General features: G+C 37.9%; 2 protein-coding genes and 1 pseudogene across 4 annotated transcripts in view; 2 read left to right on the top strand and 1 right to left on the bottom strand.

The window, feature by feature from the left end:
- LOC126588055 (3-hydroxyisobutyryl-CoA hydrolase-like protein 3, mitochondrial) overlaps positions 1 to 3,215 on the top strand; it is a 33,298-nt pseudogene extending 30,083 nt beyond the window's left edge.
- LOC126595294 (uncharacterized) overlaps positions 1 to 20,813 on the bottom strand; it is an 87,525-nt gene that overhangs the window by 56,055 nt on the left and 10,657 nt on the right. The gene's annotated exons all lie outside the window — the stretch shown is intronic.
- On the top strand, positions 5,335 to 20,454 carry LOC126595202 (disease resistance protein RPV1-like). 2 transcript variants are annotated; one of them, XM_050261586.1, is made up of 4 exons: positions 5,335 to 5,351; positions 16,915 to 17,155; positions 18,769 to 19,151; positions 19,482 to 20,454. In XM_050261586.1, exons 2-4 carry the CDS (start codon positions 17,000 to 17,002, stop codon positions 20,437 to 20,439), a joined length of 1,497 nt encoding a protein of 498 aa, XP_050117543.1. In that variant the 5' UTR covers positions 5,335 to 5,351; positions 16,915 to 16,999; the 3' UTR covers positions 20,440 to 20,454. The 2 variants fall into 2 exon arrangements, with proteins under 2 accessions (XP_050117543.1, XP_050117539.1); XM_050261582.1 differs by lacking the exons at positions 5,335 to 5,351; positions 18,769 to 19,151 and having other exon boundaries at positions 16,915 to 17,538.

The raw sequence follows: 20,813 nt of genomic DNA, 5'->3' as shown, positions 1-20,813 counted from the left end.
GGATACCTCGTCCGGGGCATGTTGGATCCCGATGCGTTGCAAAAGTTGATTCACCAAAGTTGTCTGTTGTGCAAGGGCGCTCGTCAACTCTATGACTTGTCGAGACAAGTGTTGTTCGCCATTTGGATTGGAAGAGCTTGGAAGGAATGCGCCTCCTTGGGCAGTGGAAATGTGGTAGACTCCGGGCGTGAGATTTGAATTGGGAAATGTCAAATCCACGAAAAAATATGGTGAGAATGCCCCCGGCTCGATGGTAGGTCCGGATGGTTGAGATAGACTTGGTCGACTTGGGCTGCTTGGAAAGCCACTGGAGCATGATGGGCCGTGAGAGTGGGCTGCTCGTCGGGAGCAGGCTGGGTCACGAGAGCAGGCTGCTCGGCAGGAGCAGGTTGGGCCGTGAGAGTGGGCTGCTCGACGGAAGCAGGCTGAACCACGGGAGTGAGCTGCTCGTCGGGAGCAGGCTGGGTCACGAGAGCAGGCTGCTTGGCAGGAGCAGGCTGGGCCACATGAGTGGGTTGCTCGATGGAAGCAGGCTGGACCACGGGAGTGGGTTGCTCATCGGGAGCAGGCTGGGTCACGAGAGCAGGCTGCTTGGCAGGAGCAGGCTGGGCCACGAGAGCAGGCTGCTTGGCAGGAGCAGGCTGGGCCACCGGAGTGGGCTGCTCGACGAAAGCAGGCTGGGCCACGGGAGTGGGCTGCTCGTCGGGAGCAGGCTGGGTCACGAGAGCAGGCTGCTCGGTAGGAGCAGGTTGGGCCGTGAGAGTGGGTTGCTTGACGGGAGCAGGCTGGATCACGGGAGCAAGCTGCTCAATGCACGGTGCATGTGAATGCGAGGCTTGGGCTTGGGTCCACGTAAACTTAGATGGCACGGCTTGGATCGTGGTCTTGGTACCGTGAGCCTTGGATGGCACGGCTCGGGCCGTGGTGAAGGCTCGATGGACCTCGCCACGAGTGGCTACCGAAGTAGCCACTACAGTGGTTCCCATGGTGGCCGTGGTGAAGGCACCATGGACTTCGCCGCGGGTAGCTACCGAGGTAGCCACCACGGTGGTTCCCATGGTAGAATCTTGTGGTGATGATGCCGCTCCCCTTATTGTCGCATTTTGCCTCACGGATCTCCGGGCCGTGGTGAAGGCTCCATGGACCTCGCCATAAGTGGCTACCGAAGTAGCCACCGCGATGGTTCCCATGGTGGCCGTGGTGAAGGCACCATGGACCTCGCCGCGGGTGGCTACCAAGGTAGCCACCACGGTGGTTCCCATGGTGGAAGCTCGTGATGATGATGCCGCTCCCCTTATTGTCGCATTTAGCCTCACGGATCTCCGCAATCCCATTTCTTGAACATTAGAATTTTCACTTGTGGAATTTTCTAAATTTCTAGCCATTATATTTTGTTTATACGTTTTATCAAAGAACCTTTGCAAGTAAAATATTCTAATAATAAGAACGTATGAAAAATATTCAAATGGACTAGAAAATAAAGAAAAAACCTTTTTGTGCGAGAGTCTTCTACGAGTATGGATTTCAACTCTCAATGAAAGCACCAATTTGTGGATGCAAATTTCTTCCTCCTTGATCTTGGACAATTTTGCACCTACAAAACAATTAACACCTTAGGTTAAGGCCAAGAGCCTCACGCGCCCACGATGAATGGGGGGGGCTTTGGCCGAAGAACCTCCGATGCCAAAGTTAGAATTTAGAGAGAAAGAGTGTTTAGAGAATTTTGGGATTTTTGCCAAAGTGTTGGAATTAGCTTTTTGGTGAGAATGGGAGTATATTTATTGGGATAGGAGGTGGCTAGGGTTTTTAGGTTTAATTTAGGTTTAATTAGCCAATTTATTTGGCTATTAAACATAAGATGAATGTTTTGGTGGTTTTTGAATTTATTGGGTAATAAAAAGGAAGAAATGGTGAAAAAGGTAGAAAAAAGTGATGGATTAGGTTTTGAAATGGGGATAGCCGGCCATGTGGTGTTTTAGGGTTGAATTGGATGTATTTTGTAGTTATTTGGATATAATGGATGGTTTAATTGACAATTAATGGGTTAATTAGGCAATAAACCCATTAATTAGCCAATTAACATAATTTAAAAGGAATGTGTTTGGGAATTACCTTGTAGAAAGGATTTGATGAGATGGACTTTGAATTGTTACCTATTTTGGGCACTTCTGTCTTGGTTGAAAGAGGGTTGCCCGCTACTTGCGCGTAGGAACCTCGTTGTACTGCAAGGGTATTTTTGTCATTTTTTGTCCAAAAATCCACGCGTCGCCCTGTGAATATTTTTGGCTCCACACCAATTCTTCACACAATATTTTCTTACCCTCTTTCTTTCCATCAAAATCATACAGTTTCCTTTTAGAAGATTTTAAAGGAATTTCAGTTCTTGCTAAACTAAAATTCCAAACTTTATTGTATCCTGGAAGTGATTTGCTTTAGACCCGTTAGCAAACTCATATTAGAGTGGGGGCAAATATCACTTTAAGGAAAATGTATTAACGTGCCTCAAAGTCATTTTTCTGTCTAATTCTCAACCTTACTCTTACAGAAACTACATGAGACTTGCGTAAGTTCTATATGAGAGCAAACACTTGGTGATTTGATTAAGACATGTGGAATGATAAGGAGATAGGATTTACACTTGTGGTAGACTTATCAGGAGTTGTATTTCTTTACAGTTTCAAGTCAGATACATTCTCGGTAAAACTAGAACTCTTCTAGTTGATATAATGCATAACTGTTTCACGTGATACGGCTACTCTTTGATAAGGATCACTTAATGGGAGGGATCCTTATTGAATTCCATGTATAAAACTGAGGTCCCTGCTCTCTCCACTAAATACGCAAGTTTACAGAAAACTCAAGCCCTATTGAGTGAGTCTTGCTTTCAATTGTGTAGAGTTGCCGGAGAATTTCAGTTCTTAATCCTAATTTTCTAAGAAGATGTCTTTTATAGGTACGTGGTTAAGTTGATAACTGTGAATACGTTTTTACGTTGCACAATTAACTTACAACTTGGACCATTGAAATTTATTATAATGGATCGATAGGTCTGCAGTTTCGTGCTAGTTTCTTTCCTCTTCCCCCATACCGGCAGGAAAGTCATTTCATCCTTTGAAAACATTGTTTATATATATGCATATATGGCATCCATTTGGTTGTATATAGCTCCAATCAGATTTAGGGTTGTTGCTTACATATATAAAAAGACAGTGTTAGGTACCTTGTCCTTTCAAAACATTGTTTATATATGGCATGATGGCATCCATTTGGGTGTATTATATGGTTCATTTGACTAGTAAGGAAAGATAGCTAATACAAGTTTAATCCTAATGCCCATTTTGCATTAGTTTTTAGCAGTGGAGCCTAAAAATGGTCCATTTGGGTGTATTATATGGTCCGTCCCCATTTGGATCTATTACATTAGAGTACCACTTAATAGTTAATACAATGATCTAATAGATTGTTGTTCTAAATTCATATCTTGTAAATGGTTGAATCATTTATCACGTATCTTGTGTTGAGAGTTGTCCCACATTGGTGAGGGACAAGATTTGCTACGTGCTTATATAATCTTGGGCTACTCCCCATATTGCCAATTGGTTTTATGGTGGAACCTCAATTTCATTATAGTATCAGAGCAAGGTTGTCCACGTGTGAAGCCCAACGGTCACACGTGCTCCATGTCACCCAGTTGTTGTCCATGTGTAGGCTTATCATGGCATGTCTCCTCATAATGATGTTCCCACATCATTATGTCCTTCATTTTTTATTATATGTTTTTGGCCACTTGGCCACTAATTCAACAATCTCCACCTTGGCCAACTTTCGAAAATGCCATGATAAGCCAACAAACAGTTGTGGTCTCACGTTTAAATCCTGTAAATTGCTGAATCATTTATTACCCATCTTGAATAATTGTTTTTAGTTGTCGTTTCATATTTGGGTATTTTCTCCTATCACATTTGGGATTTTGAGAGAGTCTTTTTAGCATTTCTCCTTCATATAATAGTTTATTATGGACTCAACAGAAGTTGTGTTGAAAAAGAATGCTATCTCACAAAATCGGAAAATCTACAAAAGTTGAATAACTATAATCACGGCCTCTTGGATTTTAAATTTAATTTTGTGTAACAGTTGCTTGGGAAGTTGAAAGTTACTAATGTAAGTCATACATATGACCAAACAAAATCACCAGACTTTTCAAAGCTTCAATGGTCTTTCATAGCTTGAAACACTATATTTAGATTAGTGTGAAAATTTTCGCGCAATCCCCAATTTACCAACAAATTTGAAAGACAAGCTGATCAGTTTGCTAGCCGGGGATAAAGTTTTTATTGGTGTGAGGCCGATTGACATTGCAAATGGTTATTATGTGAGCGTGAAGAAGGTAGGGGTTAAACACTTGCCAAGGAATCCAGCTGTCTGATAAGCATACATTAGTTAATTAGCTCCAATAAGATTTGGGTCGTTACTTACATATATAATCATATCATATTTTATACGTAAATATTATTGTTTATTTTATATTATAATGGATCGAGAGCCTCTGCAGTTTCGTGCTAGTTTCTTTCCGCTTCACCCTATAACGCCAAAAGACTCATTGCATGGAATTTGCAGCCCGTATTCCAAGTCTAAATCATATAAAAAGACACTGTTAACTCCCTTGTCCTTTCAAAACATTGTTTATATATTGGCATCCATTTGGGTGCATTATATGATCAAGAATGTGAAGGTAAAAGAGCCATACATAGCTGAGAGGAGAAATTTTGTAAGCGTTTATAAGAGGTTAGATTACTCTCCGTATTGTCAATTAATTTTTATGATTGAACCTCAACTTTTTTCAATATGGTTCATTTGCCTAGTAACAAAAGAAGTTTAATCCTCTTGCACATTATGTACTCTCCATATGCCTCCTTGAAATCCCTATGAATTATATTATAGCACCTGTTAATAGTTAATACAATGATCCATCATGATTCTAAGTTTGAATCTTGTAAATGACTGAATTAGTTACCGTCCATCTTGAATAATTGTTTTTAATTATTCTTTCACATTTGGGTCCACTTTTGTTTATTATGTGGTTTTTGCCATGCTACTTCTCAAATGCTTTCACATTTCAACGTAAAATAATGCATTATTGATGGTTGAGATGTAATAACCGCCAATAAGTCATTGTTTTATAGTGTATTTGACAGTCTTTGTTCTTTCATGTTCTTTTCTTTCCTCTTTTCTTCTCTCTTACTCTTTCTCTGCACCTTCCCGGCCTATATTGTTTCTCAGGTCCATACGCCAGCATTATCATATTATAAACTTTTGTTTATGTTGACTGAAGGAGCTTGACTTGTGTTTAGGTATTTCAATATCATCCGTTAGGCAACACAAACACAATCACTGCCATACTTTCAGCCATGATCAATTTACTCCATATATTCATATACACGAAAGTTCAAATCTTTTTCATAATTTTGAAAATTTTAATTTAGATAAATCTTTTTGTAAAAATATAAATATTGTAATAATCATAACAAAGGGAGTGTTTCAGTTTCACTCACTATACGAAATTTTTTGAAAATTTTAATTTAGATTAATCCGTTTTGTAAAAATAAAAATATAAATATTGTAATAATGTGAAAACGAACCATTTTTTATAGAGAAGAATGTGAAAAGGAACTTAGTCAAATAGGGAGATGCGTAATCAACAACACAATATTTAATTATGGAGTGATCTTTTACTACCGTTATATCCATTAGAAATCCATACATCATAATTCTAATAATCCACTAATCTGGACTATTGAAATTTGATCCAATGACTACTCACTTTAAAAGTTATAATAACTTTAGCCGTTGGATCAAATTTCAATGGTCCAGATTGGTGGATCCCTAGGATTAGGATGCATGGATCCGGAGAGGATCCATGCCCAGAAAGATGTAAGGAGACTTTAAAGTGAAATTGTATATAAACTATCCGCTACTTAATGTATTTGGCATAATATTTTATAATATTTGCATAAAAATGGGTTAATTACACTAACACTCTCGAAGTTTGTCAAATTTTCACAAAACTTCCTTATGTTTGAAACATTACACCAAAGGAGTGTTAACGTAATATCACATACGTAAAGGGATTAGTAATATCTCATACGTAAAGGGATTTTGTGAAAACTCGATAAGCTTCAGAAAATGTTAATGTAATTAACCCCAAAAACATAAGATGCTAAAAATTTCACGAAAGGTTTCGATATTGAAAGAGTACTTTTAGCATTCCTCCTTCATATAATAGTTTATGATGGACTCAACAAAGGTTTTGTTGAAAATGAATGCCAATCTCACTCTCCATCTTTTCTTGAATCTAGGTCCAAGAAGGATTTGGATCTTCTCCTGAGCTAATGGAGAGGATCCTCCTGATCAGTCATCGTGGACCGTTGGATTTTTATCCAACGACTACAAATAAGAGGGTCATTTTAAAGTTATAATAATTATAGCCGTTGGATAAAAATCCAACGACCTATGATGACTGGTCAGGAGGATCATCTCCATTAGCTTAAGAGAGGATCCAAATCCCTCCAAGAAAATCTACAAAAGTTGAATAGCTGTAATCACGACCTATAATCTTTTGATAATCTTTCCTTCCTTTTTTCTCCTCTTTTACCACGGCACATGTTCATATATAATAATAGTTTATTTATGGAATCTTCAAAAGTTGTTTTGAAAAAGAATGCAACTTCAAAAGTTGTACTATGAGTGCGGGGCAATGCTTTAGGGATGTAGTCAAATTCGGATTTGAGAAGATTTTAAAAGACTTTAAAATTCTAGAATTAAAGAATTTTAAAGAATTTTAGAATCCATTCAAATCAGTCAATTAAAAGATTTTAAAAGATTTTAAAATCCATCTAAATCTAAGTGTATTAAAAAATTAATATTTTGGAGGATTTCAATAATTTGTGAATTTTGTGGGATTTGAGAGTTAAAAGTATATATAACCAACATTAAAAAGAATCCAATCTCACCCCTAGGATTTCAAATCCTTCCACCACAATTCATTCAAATTCTTTAAAATCCATATGAATTTTGTAGGAGTCTTTAATCTTCTTAAACCCTATCTAATCTATCACTTTTAAAATCCTTTAAAATCTTAGGGGGTGTAGTCAAACTAAGATTTTAAAGGATTTTAAAGGATTTAGTCCTTAGCACAGTGGAATCCTTTAAAATCCGAGTTTGACTACACCCCCTTAGATTTGTAAATAATAGTTTACTTCCCACGCGTCGATCATCGCTTAAAATGATTCCTCCTCTTCTTGATTCTCTTCATTCCGCTTTTTCAACAGTGGAAATACTGCTAGATTCTTATCATTATGTTCTACTAAATTTTTCAGGTTGAAGAGGATGACGAGAATATTAGTGGTGAATTGTATTCCAGTTTAATTAGGGGAAGAATAGGTAAACTTATTCTACGTTTTCTTTCGTTTTTAGTTGAGCATTTATTGGTATTTTCCACAAATTTTTGGATTGTTTGTGTTTGACTTTGATGATTCTGGCGTTTCAGATAAAGGTATATCCCAAACCTAATAATTTTGTTTGGTTTTTTCTTCCTTTTTCACTTCTCTTCTTTTGATTTCCTGTTTATATGTTCTGCGTTTTCTTATGGCAGTTTTGAACCTTTTCTTTTCTGAATTTGTATGCTTTATGGGTCGTCATTTAATCTGCTTAATTATCATCGTGATGAACTAAGATTTCACTTTTTCATACACTATAGAGTTTGAGTTATTGGTTGAATTATGAATTGATAAGTGGATAATGCCATAAAAAATTTGCTAGGAGTAGGAGGATGTTCTTGGCACAATATAAAAAGTTTTCTTTTTCTTTTTGGCAAGTTCTTCATATTCATGATTATGTTATCAGTGCATTTGCTTTCCCATGCTTTCTCATAAATTGGACGTGAATGTATTTATAGATTTTTATTTTTTTTAGCCAGACAAAGGATTTCATTGAGCAACAGGTGCATCAACTATAGTAACCCCTCGCCGTAAAACAAGTATAGTTTCCAAAATATACATACTATGAATAGTAAAAAAATACTTACTGTAGCCTGCAATATCTCAAGAATTCGTTACAGCACAATATCTCGTAAATAAGCGCATGACGACCAAAATCACAAAATCTCGCATAAGCAAACATATTATATTGAGTGCTCGTCAACACATGCTGACACATGAGTTCATACAGAGGTATTCTGACATGAACATGATTTTGTGTAACAATGATATACGCTCTATTACTACAATCACGTAAAGACTGGCGCTATGCGCAACACATAATACGACATGACTGACACCTACAATGGATCCAAAGTGAGTATACGGTGCGATGTCCATATACACATGAAAGAATGGCCTCGGCCCGGGCGAATACCAACACCAGTGCAGCAAACGATTAGCAGATAACATCAGTATAATCATACTATAGTAATTCGATAATTCTAGTCAACATGATAGTAATAAATAAGATATTACTCATGGTCGTAATTAAAACCCCATAAAAGTGCGCATACCTGTGCATCCCGTAGAATTTATGATAATTTCGAAATTTTCTGCTATTTCGCTAATTCTTATAAGCATTAGTCTAATCTAGGCATGCGTAGGAAATTCTTTTTCAAATGTATAATTGGAAACTAACTAGATATTTAATATTTAAAAGTAAAGACCCATTCACAGATCATGTCATCGAGTCGAACCCGTTCGAACTAGAATAACCGAAGTCACCAAGAATAATCGCACCTAATCATAATATTATGATCCATTAGTAAAACTCCACTAAAACAATTAAATTTAGGAAAATGGAGTGCGAATTTGGAATCGATGCATCGAAATACGCTAAGAAGGGTCCCCATTAAATTTTACATAAAGTCAACGGTTAACCCTAAAAGTCAACTGATGTATATATTATCTGGGATAATCACTAATCAATATAGGCCCACTAAGTCCTACATAGTCTCTAGAAATACTAACTTTAATATTTAAGATCAATTCGAAGCATATTGTCTAAAAGTCAAGTCTTTATCAAAGGTGATGTCCACAACCCTATACAAGTCAATCTGGAACATCCTCCCATGGACTTCTGATCCGTAACTTCCCAAAGTCCACACTATACTTCTAGAACAACATACTAAAACTTCTTTATGATCCAACGGTCGGATCTCCGCCAATTGTTAGAATTAGGTTGCTATTAACGTTTGTTTTACAAACTTAGAAGTTCAATTTGAGAAGATTTGTACGTCGGATTCCCAATCCGTCAGTTCATACGATCCTTAAATATTACCTACTATAATGTATGGTGACGATCCAATGGTCGGATCGTTGAATCATAAAATGGTCAGGTGGCGTAGTATTCCATACTAGGTTCAAACTATTGAACTATATCAAATTGAAATCAGAACATCAAATTTAACTTTAAAATGCAGCGTCGGCCCACTGGCCACGCGCCGCCGCGCATGGTGGTTTCCAACGACCGGAAACCCACTTTTTTTACTAACTCCAAATTCTACCAAAATTTACAGGAAGATAGCTCAACAAGAGGAACAAGTTTTATACCTGCCACGAAGTCCAAAAGTGGACGGAAGAGGGTCAATTTTGCCAATAAAGCTGGCAAGTGCCTAAAGCTACTCGGCGTCAATTTGTCGCCTACGATGGTCCAACAGAGTCAAAGCTGGTCGAAATTTACTCCTGGGATGATGGGCTACAAAACCCAAGTGGTGGCATCGACCATCGCTTTACCAATTCACCGGATAAAGGAAAAGGGTAGCTGGAGCACCAATGGTTTCCATCGGGTTTTGTGGCCTCGCACTGCCATATACGGTGGTTAATCAAGGTGGTTCTTGATTGGGTTTTGTAGAGGGGAGTGAGAGCTTCAAGATGGTGGTGGTGGCGTCGAAATACTCCACCGGAGTTGGCCGAAATTGGCGTCGAAAAATGGGAGGTCGCGGGGGTAAAAAAAAAAGGTGGGTTTCCGGGCTTTTGGGTCAGTTTCCTGAAATGGAAACTTCCTAATTTGGTTGACTAATTATAGAGACTTACTACTAATAGTAAGTCCACATGTCTAAAAGGTCTCACTAACTTCTTCGTTCTAACTCGGAATTAAGGTCTGTTTATGGCCACGCGTTCTTACCATCGAGTACTTTGAGAATACGGTAAAATAACAGCCCGTTCACGTCACGAATCAAGTGCATTTTTGTCCATTCACTCTTTTAAAATTAATAAAATCATAAAAGTAGGGACGGGTTGTCACATTCATTATGTTCTAATATTTTTATAATCTATTTGTTATTTTATTTTGCAATTTATATATCCTAATACAATTATGTGTCTTTTTAAGTATAAAAAGGCATTTATTTATACAATATATAATAAATTTACTTAAATCCGCCTAGTCTGCCTAGGCACTCGCCTAATCCTCCTAGTGTCTAGGCCCACTTATCCGCTAGACTCCAATCCGCCACTCGACTAGCGCCTAGTATCTTTTACAACCTTGTATAATATATGGACCTAGCTCTTGTTATGGAATAGAATTGATTAGTCATATAAACCAAATAAAGTCTTGACTATTGTGTATTCTGATGCATTTTTTTTTTGGGTGAAAAGTTGCTTTATTCCAACACAATAATTACACAAGAAAATACCCAAATACATACACATAAACAAAAAGGAGGACCTCAGAAGCAACTAAAGATCTCAAAACAAAAGTTTGAGCCCAAAACAAACCCTAGCAGCTTCAACCTGCAGTCGCCGAAAAACCTCTTACCAACCAACAGAAGCAAACGTACCTTGCACACACCTGAAAACAAGCTGAACATAGTCCTAAAACTAGAAGAAATGGAGTGAAAACAGAACTCCAAAACAAATTCCCAAACATCGCCGAGCACCACACCTGTAGCTGCCACACATCGTAAGAAGCTTGTGGGAATAAGCAACCCATTAGCAATAGGGCCAACAAAGTGAAACCTAAAACAAAGGAAGCCAGTGGAAAGAGCAACACACTAGCAACAATGCCATCAAAGGTAATCCCAAGGAAGGTGGTGGTGTAAACACTCGAGCGAAACCTCTACGTACTTTTTGGGTAAAACGCGAAAAATCGGGGTCTAAGATGGAGAAGCCAAACCAGGATGTGAAGTCAAAGAAAGATGGGGCTGATTGGGTGGAAGATGATGTGAAGTATCGAGGAAAGTGGAAGAAAAATGAGAAAAAGATGGAAAGAAGATGCAAAGAAAGGGAAAAAGGAAGAAATGCATAATGAAAAAAGGGAAAAAAGTAGAAGCAAGGAAGAAGGAAAGTGGAAGGGATGAGAGAAGGGAAAAAAAAAGGGGAAAAGTGGAAAGGAAGTGGGAGGCAAGAAGGAAATGGGCTACAGACAGAGAAATCAGGGGCACAAGAAATTGGAAGAAAGTGGCGATCAGGCCCCATGTGAGAGGGGGAAACAGAAGCTTAGGGAGAAGGAAAGGAAAAGAAAAGTGAAAAAGGAGAAGAAGATGACTGCCACCGACCCTAACATAGCTAGGGTCTGCAACACTCAAACACTGTTGAGAAAGGCTCTCACAACCAGAGAAAAGCTAAGAGCTTGGCCTCAGAAGATTCGCATGATGAACATTCATTATGCGGTCAGAAATTATTTTTAAATTTAAAATTAAATATAAATAGTATCTAACGAAAAATGACCACATAATGTACAATGAATGGTCACGATCACGGGATTCCTAAGATTCCCAAAGAAAGGATCATCCAGATCATTTTCCCACAATCATGCGTTAACAATCATGTTGCCTGCCAAAATTGTCAGATTACTCTTTTTTTTTTTAAATCTTGATTTCGCGTTTTTTCTTAGGGGGTTTTGATACAGATGCCTAGGTTTTAAAATTTTAATATTAAACATTTATGCCTTTTAGATTTGATTAAACATCTTCCTACAATTTAGGTGCCACATGGATTAAAAGTACCTTTTTCTATAATTTAAATTACCCAACTTGCCATTATATAAATATACCTTTTAATACATCAAAACTCCTAAAATCTTGTAGATAAATATTGTAGAATTTAATTCCAATAAGAAGTCTTTCAAAATACCCATGAATGTGACTTGGCTTTATATTTAATATACCTTTTAATTTTCTTAGATAATATCTCAAAACACCTAAAATCTTGTAGATAAATATTGTAGTATTCAATTTTAATAAAAAGTCTTTCAAATTACACATGAAACGTAGATTTCTTATTGGTACATATTTGATACGTTACTTAATATATCTTCTTGGTACATATTTGGTATGTTTGTATTTTTTTTTGTATGTATTTGGTACGTTTGACACACCCCAACCGGAATCGAGGCAAGGTGACGTAGCCATGTGCGCGGTGCGGAAATGAATGTGATACGAAATGTGAGTAAATAAAAACCAACTAACTAATTTACACTAGATAAGTATAAAAGTACGAGTGGAAGTGTAAGAGTGTAAATACACATAATCAGAGCGTAGGTACCAAGGTGCAGTCCAGCAGGCTAAATACTAATTATACAGGATATGAAAGAAAACCCTACATTGATGGATGTCTGTCAGAACCGCTGTAGAGTCCTCGTGAGCCACCAACACGAACTTCTATCTAGAACCTGGAGGGGCACAAAACAAAAAACCTGAGTGGGCAAAAACAAAGCTTTTCAAAACCATTTCTCTTTCAAAAGTAATAACTCTCACTGTAAAACCCGTATAATTTTCCCAGAAATAGTAATACATACGTATATAGAAATCATACTCGAGAGTAGTGAAAACCAAATATATACCATGTCAAATATCTCAACATAGAATAAGTAAGCCATGTAAAATAAACCAATGCATAATGATATGACAGCCGGAGCCATCTAACGTGACATGTACGACTGAACCTATAACTTATCAGGTATGCCTGCACACGAGTCGGAACCACCTATTGTGGTCTGTACAACAGGGCTGGGTACAAATAAGTACGCTCAAGTGCTACAATCACGTGAAGGTTGTGCGATAAATCGCGGGTCACCTACGAGTCGGAACCACCTAATGTGGTCTGTATGACAGGGTTGTGCACCAAACTTGGATCCAAGGTGAGCATGCAGTGCAGGAGGTGAACATCACGTGAAGAACTGTGTCCTGGCCACGGGCGGGAGCACTAGCACCGGGATGCAGGATAATGAGCTCTAAATATGTCTACGTATGATCACAACAATGCATTCCACTAACATCAATATATACTCACCTGAAGCTTACCTGAGTGTCCGCAGCATCACGTAACAACAAGCATAATTATACTAATGCATATTCTAAAATGTAATCAAATTGACATGGCATTTAGAATCATAAATCCATTTAAAACAATTTCTGGGAAAACGTAAAGCATATATACGTATATATAGAAAACCAAAAGCTCATTCACTGGTATGTAGCTGGATCGTAACCCCTGAGTTTCGCCTGACTGCGCTCATCCTCCGGAAACATCTCACCTATATGTGAAACCATTATTTTAACGTTAATTTTAAGTACATAACCAAATCGTGAAATAACTTCTCATACGTTGCTCAATTAGGGTGTTTGATTTTACTATCGTGTACTACTCAACACCACAAGCATCCCCATATTTTTAGAATAATTATCCGACGTCTCACGCACCCTCACGCGTCGGCCAAGGCACGGCCACACACACCGGCCACGCGCAGGCACTTGCCTGGCACATGGATGGAATCTTTAACGCCGTTAAGGAATATTCCGTTAAATAACAGCATATTCCATCTAAAAACTAACAGTGTTACCTGACGTCATTAGCATATTCTGTCAAAGTTGACGGAATATTCCTTATCTTCTCCGGTGGTCTCGCTGGAGCCTCCGCGGGCTGCCATCTGCGTCGCCAAAATTTGGAAAACTATCAAACTTAAGTATCTCACTCGTTTTCAACCAAATTTCACAAACTTTACATCAATTTGAAGCCCTGAACGAGTAGAACATGTTCTTACCTTTTAGAGGTCCTAAAACCAATAGAAAATAGTCAGAAAATTCCTCGAAATTCCGGCTAAACCTAGAATCCATGGTTAAGCTTATCCCGACATCCAAAATACTTCAAAATTATTCCAAAATATCAAGGAAGCTAGAAAAGTACCTTCTTAAGTCTCAAAACTAGCTAAAACCTTCGCGATCATGTCAGAGAAAATTACACTTCTCGTCGGAGCTCGGGTATCTTGAGTTCAGGTCGTCTATTCCCTCAACTATAGGTATGGATAAACTCATGGAGTCATGAGGAAGACGATGGTGACTAACTTAGGGATGATCCATGAAGTTTTGGAAGGGTTTGAGAGTTGTGGTCTCGGGTGTACAGAGAAAAAATTCAAGAAAGAGCGAGAGAGGGCGAGAGGTTAGGCACGTGTGTGTGTGTGTGAAACCGGATTGGGCAATTTTAAATTGCCTCAAGCTTTAATTGGGCAGCATGTTTTAGGTTCATGCAATTAGATCCAACCCAAATTTCCTTATTCCTCCATAACATTTCCACTACAAACCCGACTCGACCCCAACTCGCATTGACACTCTCATGACGTTGAGTACAATTTAATTATGTCAACGGAAAAATGATTTAAAACTATATACATACGTCCATGTCCCTACGACTCGAGGTCATAATCGTCATTTCCACACATTCGAGGATAAAATATATATTAATTCGGGATGGGTCGTCACAACGTTTATATTTATTTAAAAAAAAACATATTTGGCACATATATTTCCCCTTGATTAAACATGTATTTTTCCTTGGTACATATTTGGTACGTTACTTTATATATCTTCTTGGTACGTACTTGGTATGTTCATATTTCTTTTTTGTATGTATTTGGTACATTTATATATTATTTTGGTACGTTTATATTTATTTAAAAAAAACATATTTGGTACGTTACTTTGTATATCTTCTTGGTACGTTTAAATATATTATCTGAATGTACCAGTCACATGCCTCTGAAAATAGAGAATACGTCTAATTATCTCACATGATATCAATATAAAATAGTGAAAACAACCACTACTTGAAATGGATAAGTCCATTCAAAATTCAAAAATGAGGATCACAGAATTCTAACGTGAGAGAAGAAATTGGCTTCCTAAAAAAAGGTCACATACAGAAATATATTAACCTAAAAGAATATATATGGAATTTAATTATTAACATTTTAAATTTAAAAAAAAAAACACAATAATTACATGTAATCTAAATAAGTATAAAAATGTTGACATGACTATTGTTTAGATGTCCTAATCAAATTTCAAAATAGAACCAATATTTAATCTAAAGAGTATTTTCCCTTTTTTATTTTGTTCACGCGTTTTTTTCAGCAAAATGACAAATTTGCCCTCAATTCCCACTCGTCGATCATCGCTTAAAATGATTCCTCCTTTTCTCGATTCTCTTTCATTCCGCTTCCTCTCATAAAAAAAAAAAAAAATCAGAACGCTGCTCCTCGAATTCTCTCTCCCTCAGCCAGCTCCCCGTTCCCCGTTCATTTTCGTACTTGGCTCCCAAATCGGCTTCTCTCGCTGTCCAACCTCTCACGAATTACAAACAAGGTACTTTCTTGCTGGAAAAACCACTGAACCAGTACAACTTTCCTCCGTTCTTCAATTCGATTCGAATGAATTTTTTACCCAAAAAAGCTAGCGTTTCCTGGTGGTGAGTTTTACAGCTTTCTTCAACATAATTGGATTCTGTTTGCTGCTTCTGATCTGCGATTCCGTTTGCTGCTGCTGATCTGCAGGTAAAGCTTCAATTTCCATATAAAGTTTCCATTTTTCATGATTTCTGGAATTTGGGTTTTAAACAATGGAAATACTGCTAGATTATTATCATTATCTGCAAATTACTGGTGATTTGGATTGGTGCCTGAGATTTAGAGAATGGCTCGCAGCTTTAATTTCTTTTTCCTTCATTATTACTGTTTTCAAAATTTTTATTGCTGGGTATTGATAATTTGTAGTCTGTGAGGGCTTCAATCTTTTGGAATTTTGAATGGTTATTGCTTCATCGGAATTTGGGTGGTCCAAACTTTGAATTAGAAAAAGCCCATTTGATTAATATTTTTGGTGGATTGACTCTCTCTGTGTTTTCTCTGTTATTTCTTCCCCAGTTGGAAAGTGGAAGCCCCACTTTGAGCTCAGAACTTGAATTTCTCAATCATTCGTTTCGCTGCACTCCCATCGGTCACTCTTGATCCACTCTCTGAGGAACCGGGTAATTTTCCAGCTCTATCAAGTAATACTCCATTTAATTGCTTAATTGAGGTTTTTTGTTTCTCTTTTTCGCTCTTTCATCAGTTCATTGGCTTTGATGTTGGGCTTAAGTAAATGGGAAATCATTAATTGACATTGTTCAAGATATAATTCTGTGTTTTTGGATTTGTGAAACGATTTGGCTAATGAAGAGAGTGGTTTTTTGTATATAGATTACACACACGTGGGCTGATCTATCTTTCCTAATAAATTTCCCATCTGTTTCAGGTATAAATTTTTCTCATCTATTTGCAAACAAGTTTTGGTATGTTCTTACTGCTCCTTATGGCAAAATGTTTTGTTTTTAGTAATTGGCGTAGTTATCCTTTTTCTTGATTCGATTTCTTTTATTTCTGTGATTTTAATCGGTGGGAGGCTGTTGCATACCTTGCATGCAATAAATATAAATTTGATGCCATATTCTGAGCCTTCCCACCACCAACCACCCCCACCCCCCACCCCCCCCCCCCCCCCCAAACAAAAAAAGAGGTTATTTTTTAGTGGCCAACATTATGTCATTTCTCAAGTCCATATGCCAACATTATTATATTATAAACTTTGTTCTTGTTGATTGAAGGAGCTTGACTTGGGTTTAGGCATTTCAGGATCATCCGTTCGACAGCACGAACACAACTACTGCCATTTTTCAGTCGTGATCTGAACCACTGCAGTGCCCTAACGATGGATACCGCCATGACAACCCACGAAGCCTCCTCTTCATCCTCCTTCAAGTCAAAACTTTGGAATTACGATGTGTTCTTGAGCTTCCGCGGTGTAGACACACGCAATGGCTTCACGGGCCACCTCCACGCGGCATTAACAGACAGGGGATACAAGGTTTATTTCGATGAGGACGATCTAGAAAGAGGGGAAGAAATAAAAGAGGAACTGTTCTGGGCAATCGAAGAGGCGAAGATCTCTATCATTGTCTTCTCGAAGAGTTATGCGGACTCGAGTTGGTGTCTTGACGAGCTGGTGAAGATCATGGAGTGCAGATACAAACTGGGGCGACATGTTTTGCCAATATTCTATCATGTCGATCCTTCACATGTTAGGAAGCAGAACGGAGATTTAGCTCAAGCATTTCAGAAGCTCGAAGAGGTTATCCGTGAAGAAAAAGATGACGAGTTACGTAGAGCTAAACAAGAAAGGGTAAAGCAATGGAGAAAGGCTCTTACAGAAGCTGCAAATTTGTCTGGCCAGCATCTTCAAGACAATGGGTAATCATTCACCTGCTTTTCAAGATTTGAAACATTTTAGTGAATGACTTAATCTCTCATATAATTAACATGCTTAATTAACATTTTTCAGAAGCTAATTAAACATTAATTAACATGGTTAACCAATACACCTTAACCTCTCATAAAAACCTAAACCATAATTGGAGTTTAACTAATGAATGAATTTCTTTCTTTTATCAAGTTGGTCAAAAAATCACATACTAGCTATTAGCTAGTTAGAATATATATGAAGGAAAGAAAATTGTCTATGTACTGTTGGCTCCTACTGTTCATTGAGTCCCACTAATGCTTACGAATTCAACATCCAGGCGTTAAGCAAAGCTTATTAGAGAAATTGTTGGCAAGATCATTATGGAATGGCTTCCGAGCGCAAACGAATTAAATGTGGCCAAGCACCCGGTTGGAATCAATTCTTGTGTTCAAGATACTACCAATCATCTTTCAGGTGGTGGATCAAATGACGACATTGATAGGTAAATTATTTATCATATTTTCATGTAGATAGAAAAAATTTACCATCTTTTGTATGTGGATTGTATCGTAAAATCTTTTGTATGTAAAACTTTTTCCAACGTTTTCAATGTAAATAGTATTAATCTTCAATCACACAATCTATTATATATTTCAAAGATAATCTTTCATACAATTTCAAATCCCGTAGCAACGCTTGGGTAAAAATTTCTAGTACAAACTAAAGTTATTTATCCTATTAAACTATGTCCGTTGAAATGTATTATATATGAAGATGGGCAGGTTGTTTCTCCTATGAAAATATGTCCGTTGTTTCTCCTATGAATAGCTGTAATCAGCCAAGAATCTTTTGGATAGTCTTTGTCCTTTCGTTCCTCTTTTCCTCTCTCTCTCTCTACCTTCTGGCCAACATTATGTCGTTTCTTAAGTCCATACGCCAACATTATTATATTATAAACTTTGTTCTTGTTGACTGAAGGAGCTTGACTTGGGTTTAGGTATTTTAGGATCTTCCATTCGACAGCACAAACGCAACTACTTCCATTTTTCAGTCGTGATCTGAACCACTGCAGTGCCCTAACGGTGGATACCGCCATGACAACCCACGAAGCCTCCTCTTCATCCTCCTTCAAGTCAAAACTTTGGAATTACGACGTGTTCTTGAGCTTCCGCGGTGTAGACACACGCTATGGCTTCACGGGCCACCTCCACGCAGCATTAACAGACAAGGGATACAAGGTTTATTTCGATGAGGACGGTCTAGAAAGAGGGGAAGAAATAAAAGAGAAACTATTCCGGGCAATCGAAGAGGCGAAGATCTCTATCATTGTCTTCTCGAAGAGTTATGCGGACTCGAGTTGGTGTCTGGACGAGCTGATGAAGATCATGGAGTGCAGATGCAAACTGGCGCAATATGTTTTGCCAGTATTCTATCATGTTGATCCTTCACATGTTAGGAAGAAGAGCAGAGATTTAGCTCAAGCATTTCAGAAGCACGAAGAGGGCATCCGTGAAGGAAAAGATGACAAGGAACGTGAAGCTAAACAAGAAAGGGTATATAAATGGAGAAATGCTCTTACAGAAGCTGCAAATTTGTTTGGCAAACATCTTCAAGACAATGAGTACTCATTCACCTTCTTTTTAAGATTTGAAACATTTTAGTGAATGACCTAATCTCTCATATAATTAACATGCTTAATTAACATTTTTTAGAAGCTAATTAAACGTTAATTAACATGCTTAATTAATACACCTTAACCTCTCATATAAAACCTCAACCGTAATTGGAGTTTAATTAATGAATGAATTTCTTTCTTTTTATCAAGTTGCTCAAAAATCAGATACTAGCTAGTAGCTAGTTAGAATATATATGAAGGAAAGAAAATTGTCTATGTACTAATAACTCCTACTGTTCATTGAGTCCTACTAATGCTTACGAATTCAACATCCAGGCATGAAGCAAAGCTTATTAGAGAAATTGTTGGCAAAATCATTCCGGAATGGCTTCCGAGCGCAAACAAATTAAAGGTGCCCAAACACCTGGTTGGAATCTATTCTCGCATTCAAGGTATTATCAATCATCTTTCAAGTGGCGGATCAAATGTTCTCAAGGTTGGAATTTGCGGTATGGGTGGATTGGGTAAAACAACAGTTGCCAAAGCCATTTACAACCAAATTCATCATATGTTCAAATTCAAAAGTTTCCTTGCCGACGTTAGCAACACTACAAGTAAACACGGTCTGGTTTATTTGCAACAAACGCTAGTTTCTGATATCTTGAAAGAGAAGTCTCAAATAAGCAGTGTTGATGGAGGTGTCTGTTTGATAAAGCAAAAATTTCATCATAGAAGGGTACTTGTCATCATAGACAACATAGATGAAGTGGAACAACTGAATGCAATAGCTGGAAATCATGATTGGTTTGGTCTAGAAAGTATAATTATCATAACGACACGAGATAAACATTTACTACACCAAGTTGGAGTGGACAAGATATATCGGCTTCGTGAAATGAATGACGAAGAAGCTCTGGAGCTCTTTAGTTGGCATGCCTTTAGAAATAGTTGGCCTAATGAAGGATATCTTGAACTCTCAAGAAAGATCGTTTCTTACTGTGGAGGTTTGCCATTAGCACTTGAAGTTTTAGGCTCTTTTTTAACTAAAAGATCCATAGTAGAGTGGGAAAGTCAATTGGAAAAATTGAAAAGAACTCCTGAAGGAAAAATAATACAACCATTAAGAATAAGATTTGAAGGGATAGATGATACAGAGAATGCTATATTCCTTGACATGTCTTGTTTCTTTATTGGATGCGATGACGATTATGTCGCAAAAATATTAGATGGACGTAACTCTCACACCATTCGAATATCAATTGTTCAAGATTCACCCCTCCATTGGTCGTCTTAAAAAACTTTTATTGGTGACCCTTAAAGGCTGCGAGAATCTTAAGGAGTGTTTGTTTGACCGGATTAAGGGGGACTAGACTAGACTAGACTAATTGCTAGTGTAGTCTCATGTTTAATTTGCACAAGGATTAGATTTAATGGGATTAGGGGGGACTCGCTCGGAGCTTCGCTAGGAGTTACTTAGCGAAGAACCCCAAATCCGGCCGGACTTGTGAGACTTTCGCAAGAGAGAACCTCGCTCATCCTGCGAGAGAGAATCGTCGCACATTGCTCCCTGCTTGCCCTACTCCCTCCTTGCCCTGCTCCCTCATCCTCGTCCTCCTCACCCTCATCTCTGTGTCCTGTTTGCCCTCATCTGCATCCTGCTCACCCTTA

Source organism: Malus sylvestris, chromosome 2, assembly GCF_916048215.2.
Source record: "Malus sylvestris chromosome 2, drMalSylv7.2, whole genome shotgun sequence".
Lineage (NCBI taxonomy): Eukaryota > Viridiplantae > Streptophyta > Magnoliopsida > Rosales > Rosaceae > Malus > Malus sylvestris.
The sequence above is the reverse complement of the archived record's forward strand: the minus strand, read 5'-3'. Positions and strand labels throughout refer to the sequence as shown.

Excerpts from the sequence above, each read along its gene's own strand:
- LOC126595202 (XM_050261586.1), top strand. The coding sequence starts at position 17,000 with ATGGATACCGCCATGACAACCCACGAAGCCTCCTCTTCATCCTCCTTC. Across the intron at positions 17,156-18,768 it reads TAACAGACAGGGGATACAAG|GTTTATTTCGATGAGGACGG; the intron begins GTTTATTTCGAT and ends AAGGGATACAAG. Across the intron at positions 19,152-19,481 it reads AAACATCTTCAAGACAATGA|GCATGAAGCAAAGCTTATTA; the intron begins GTACTCATTCAC and ends TTCAACATCCAG.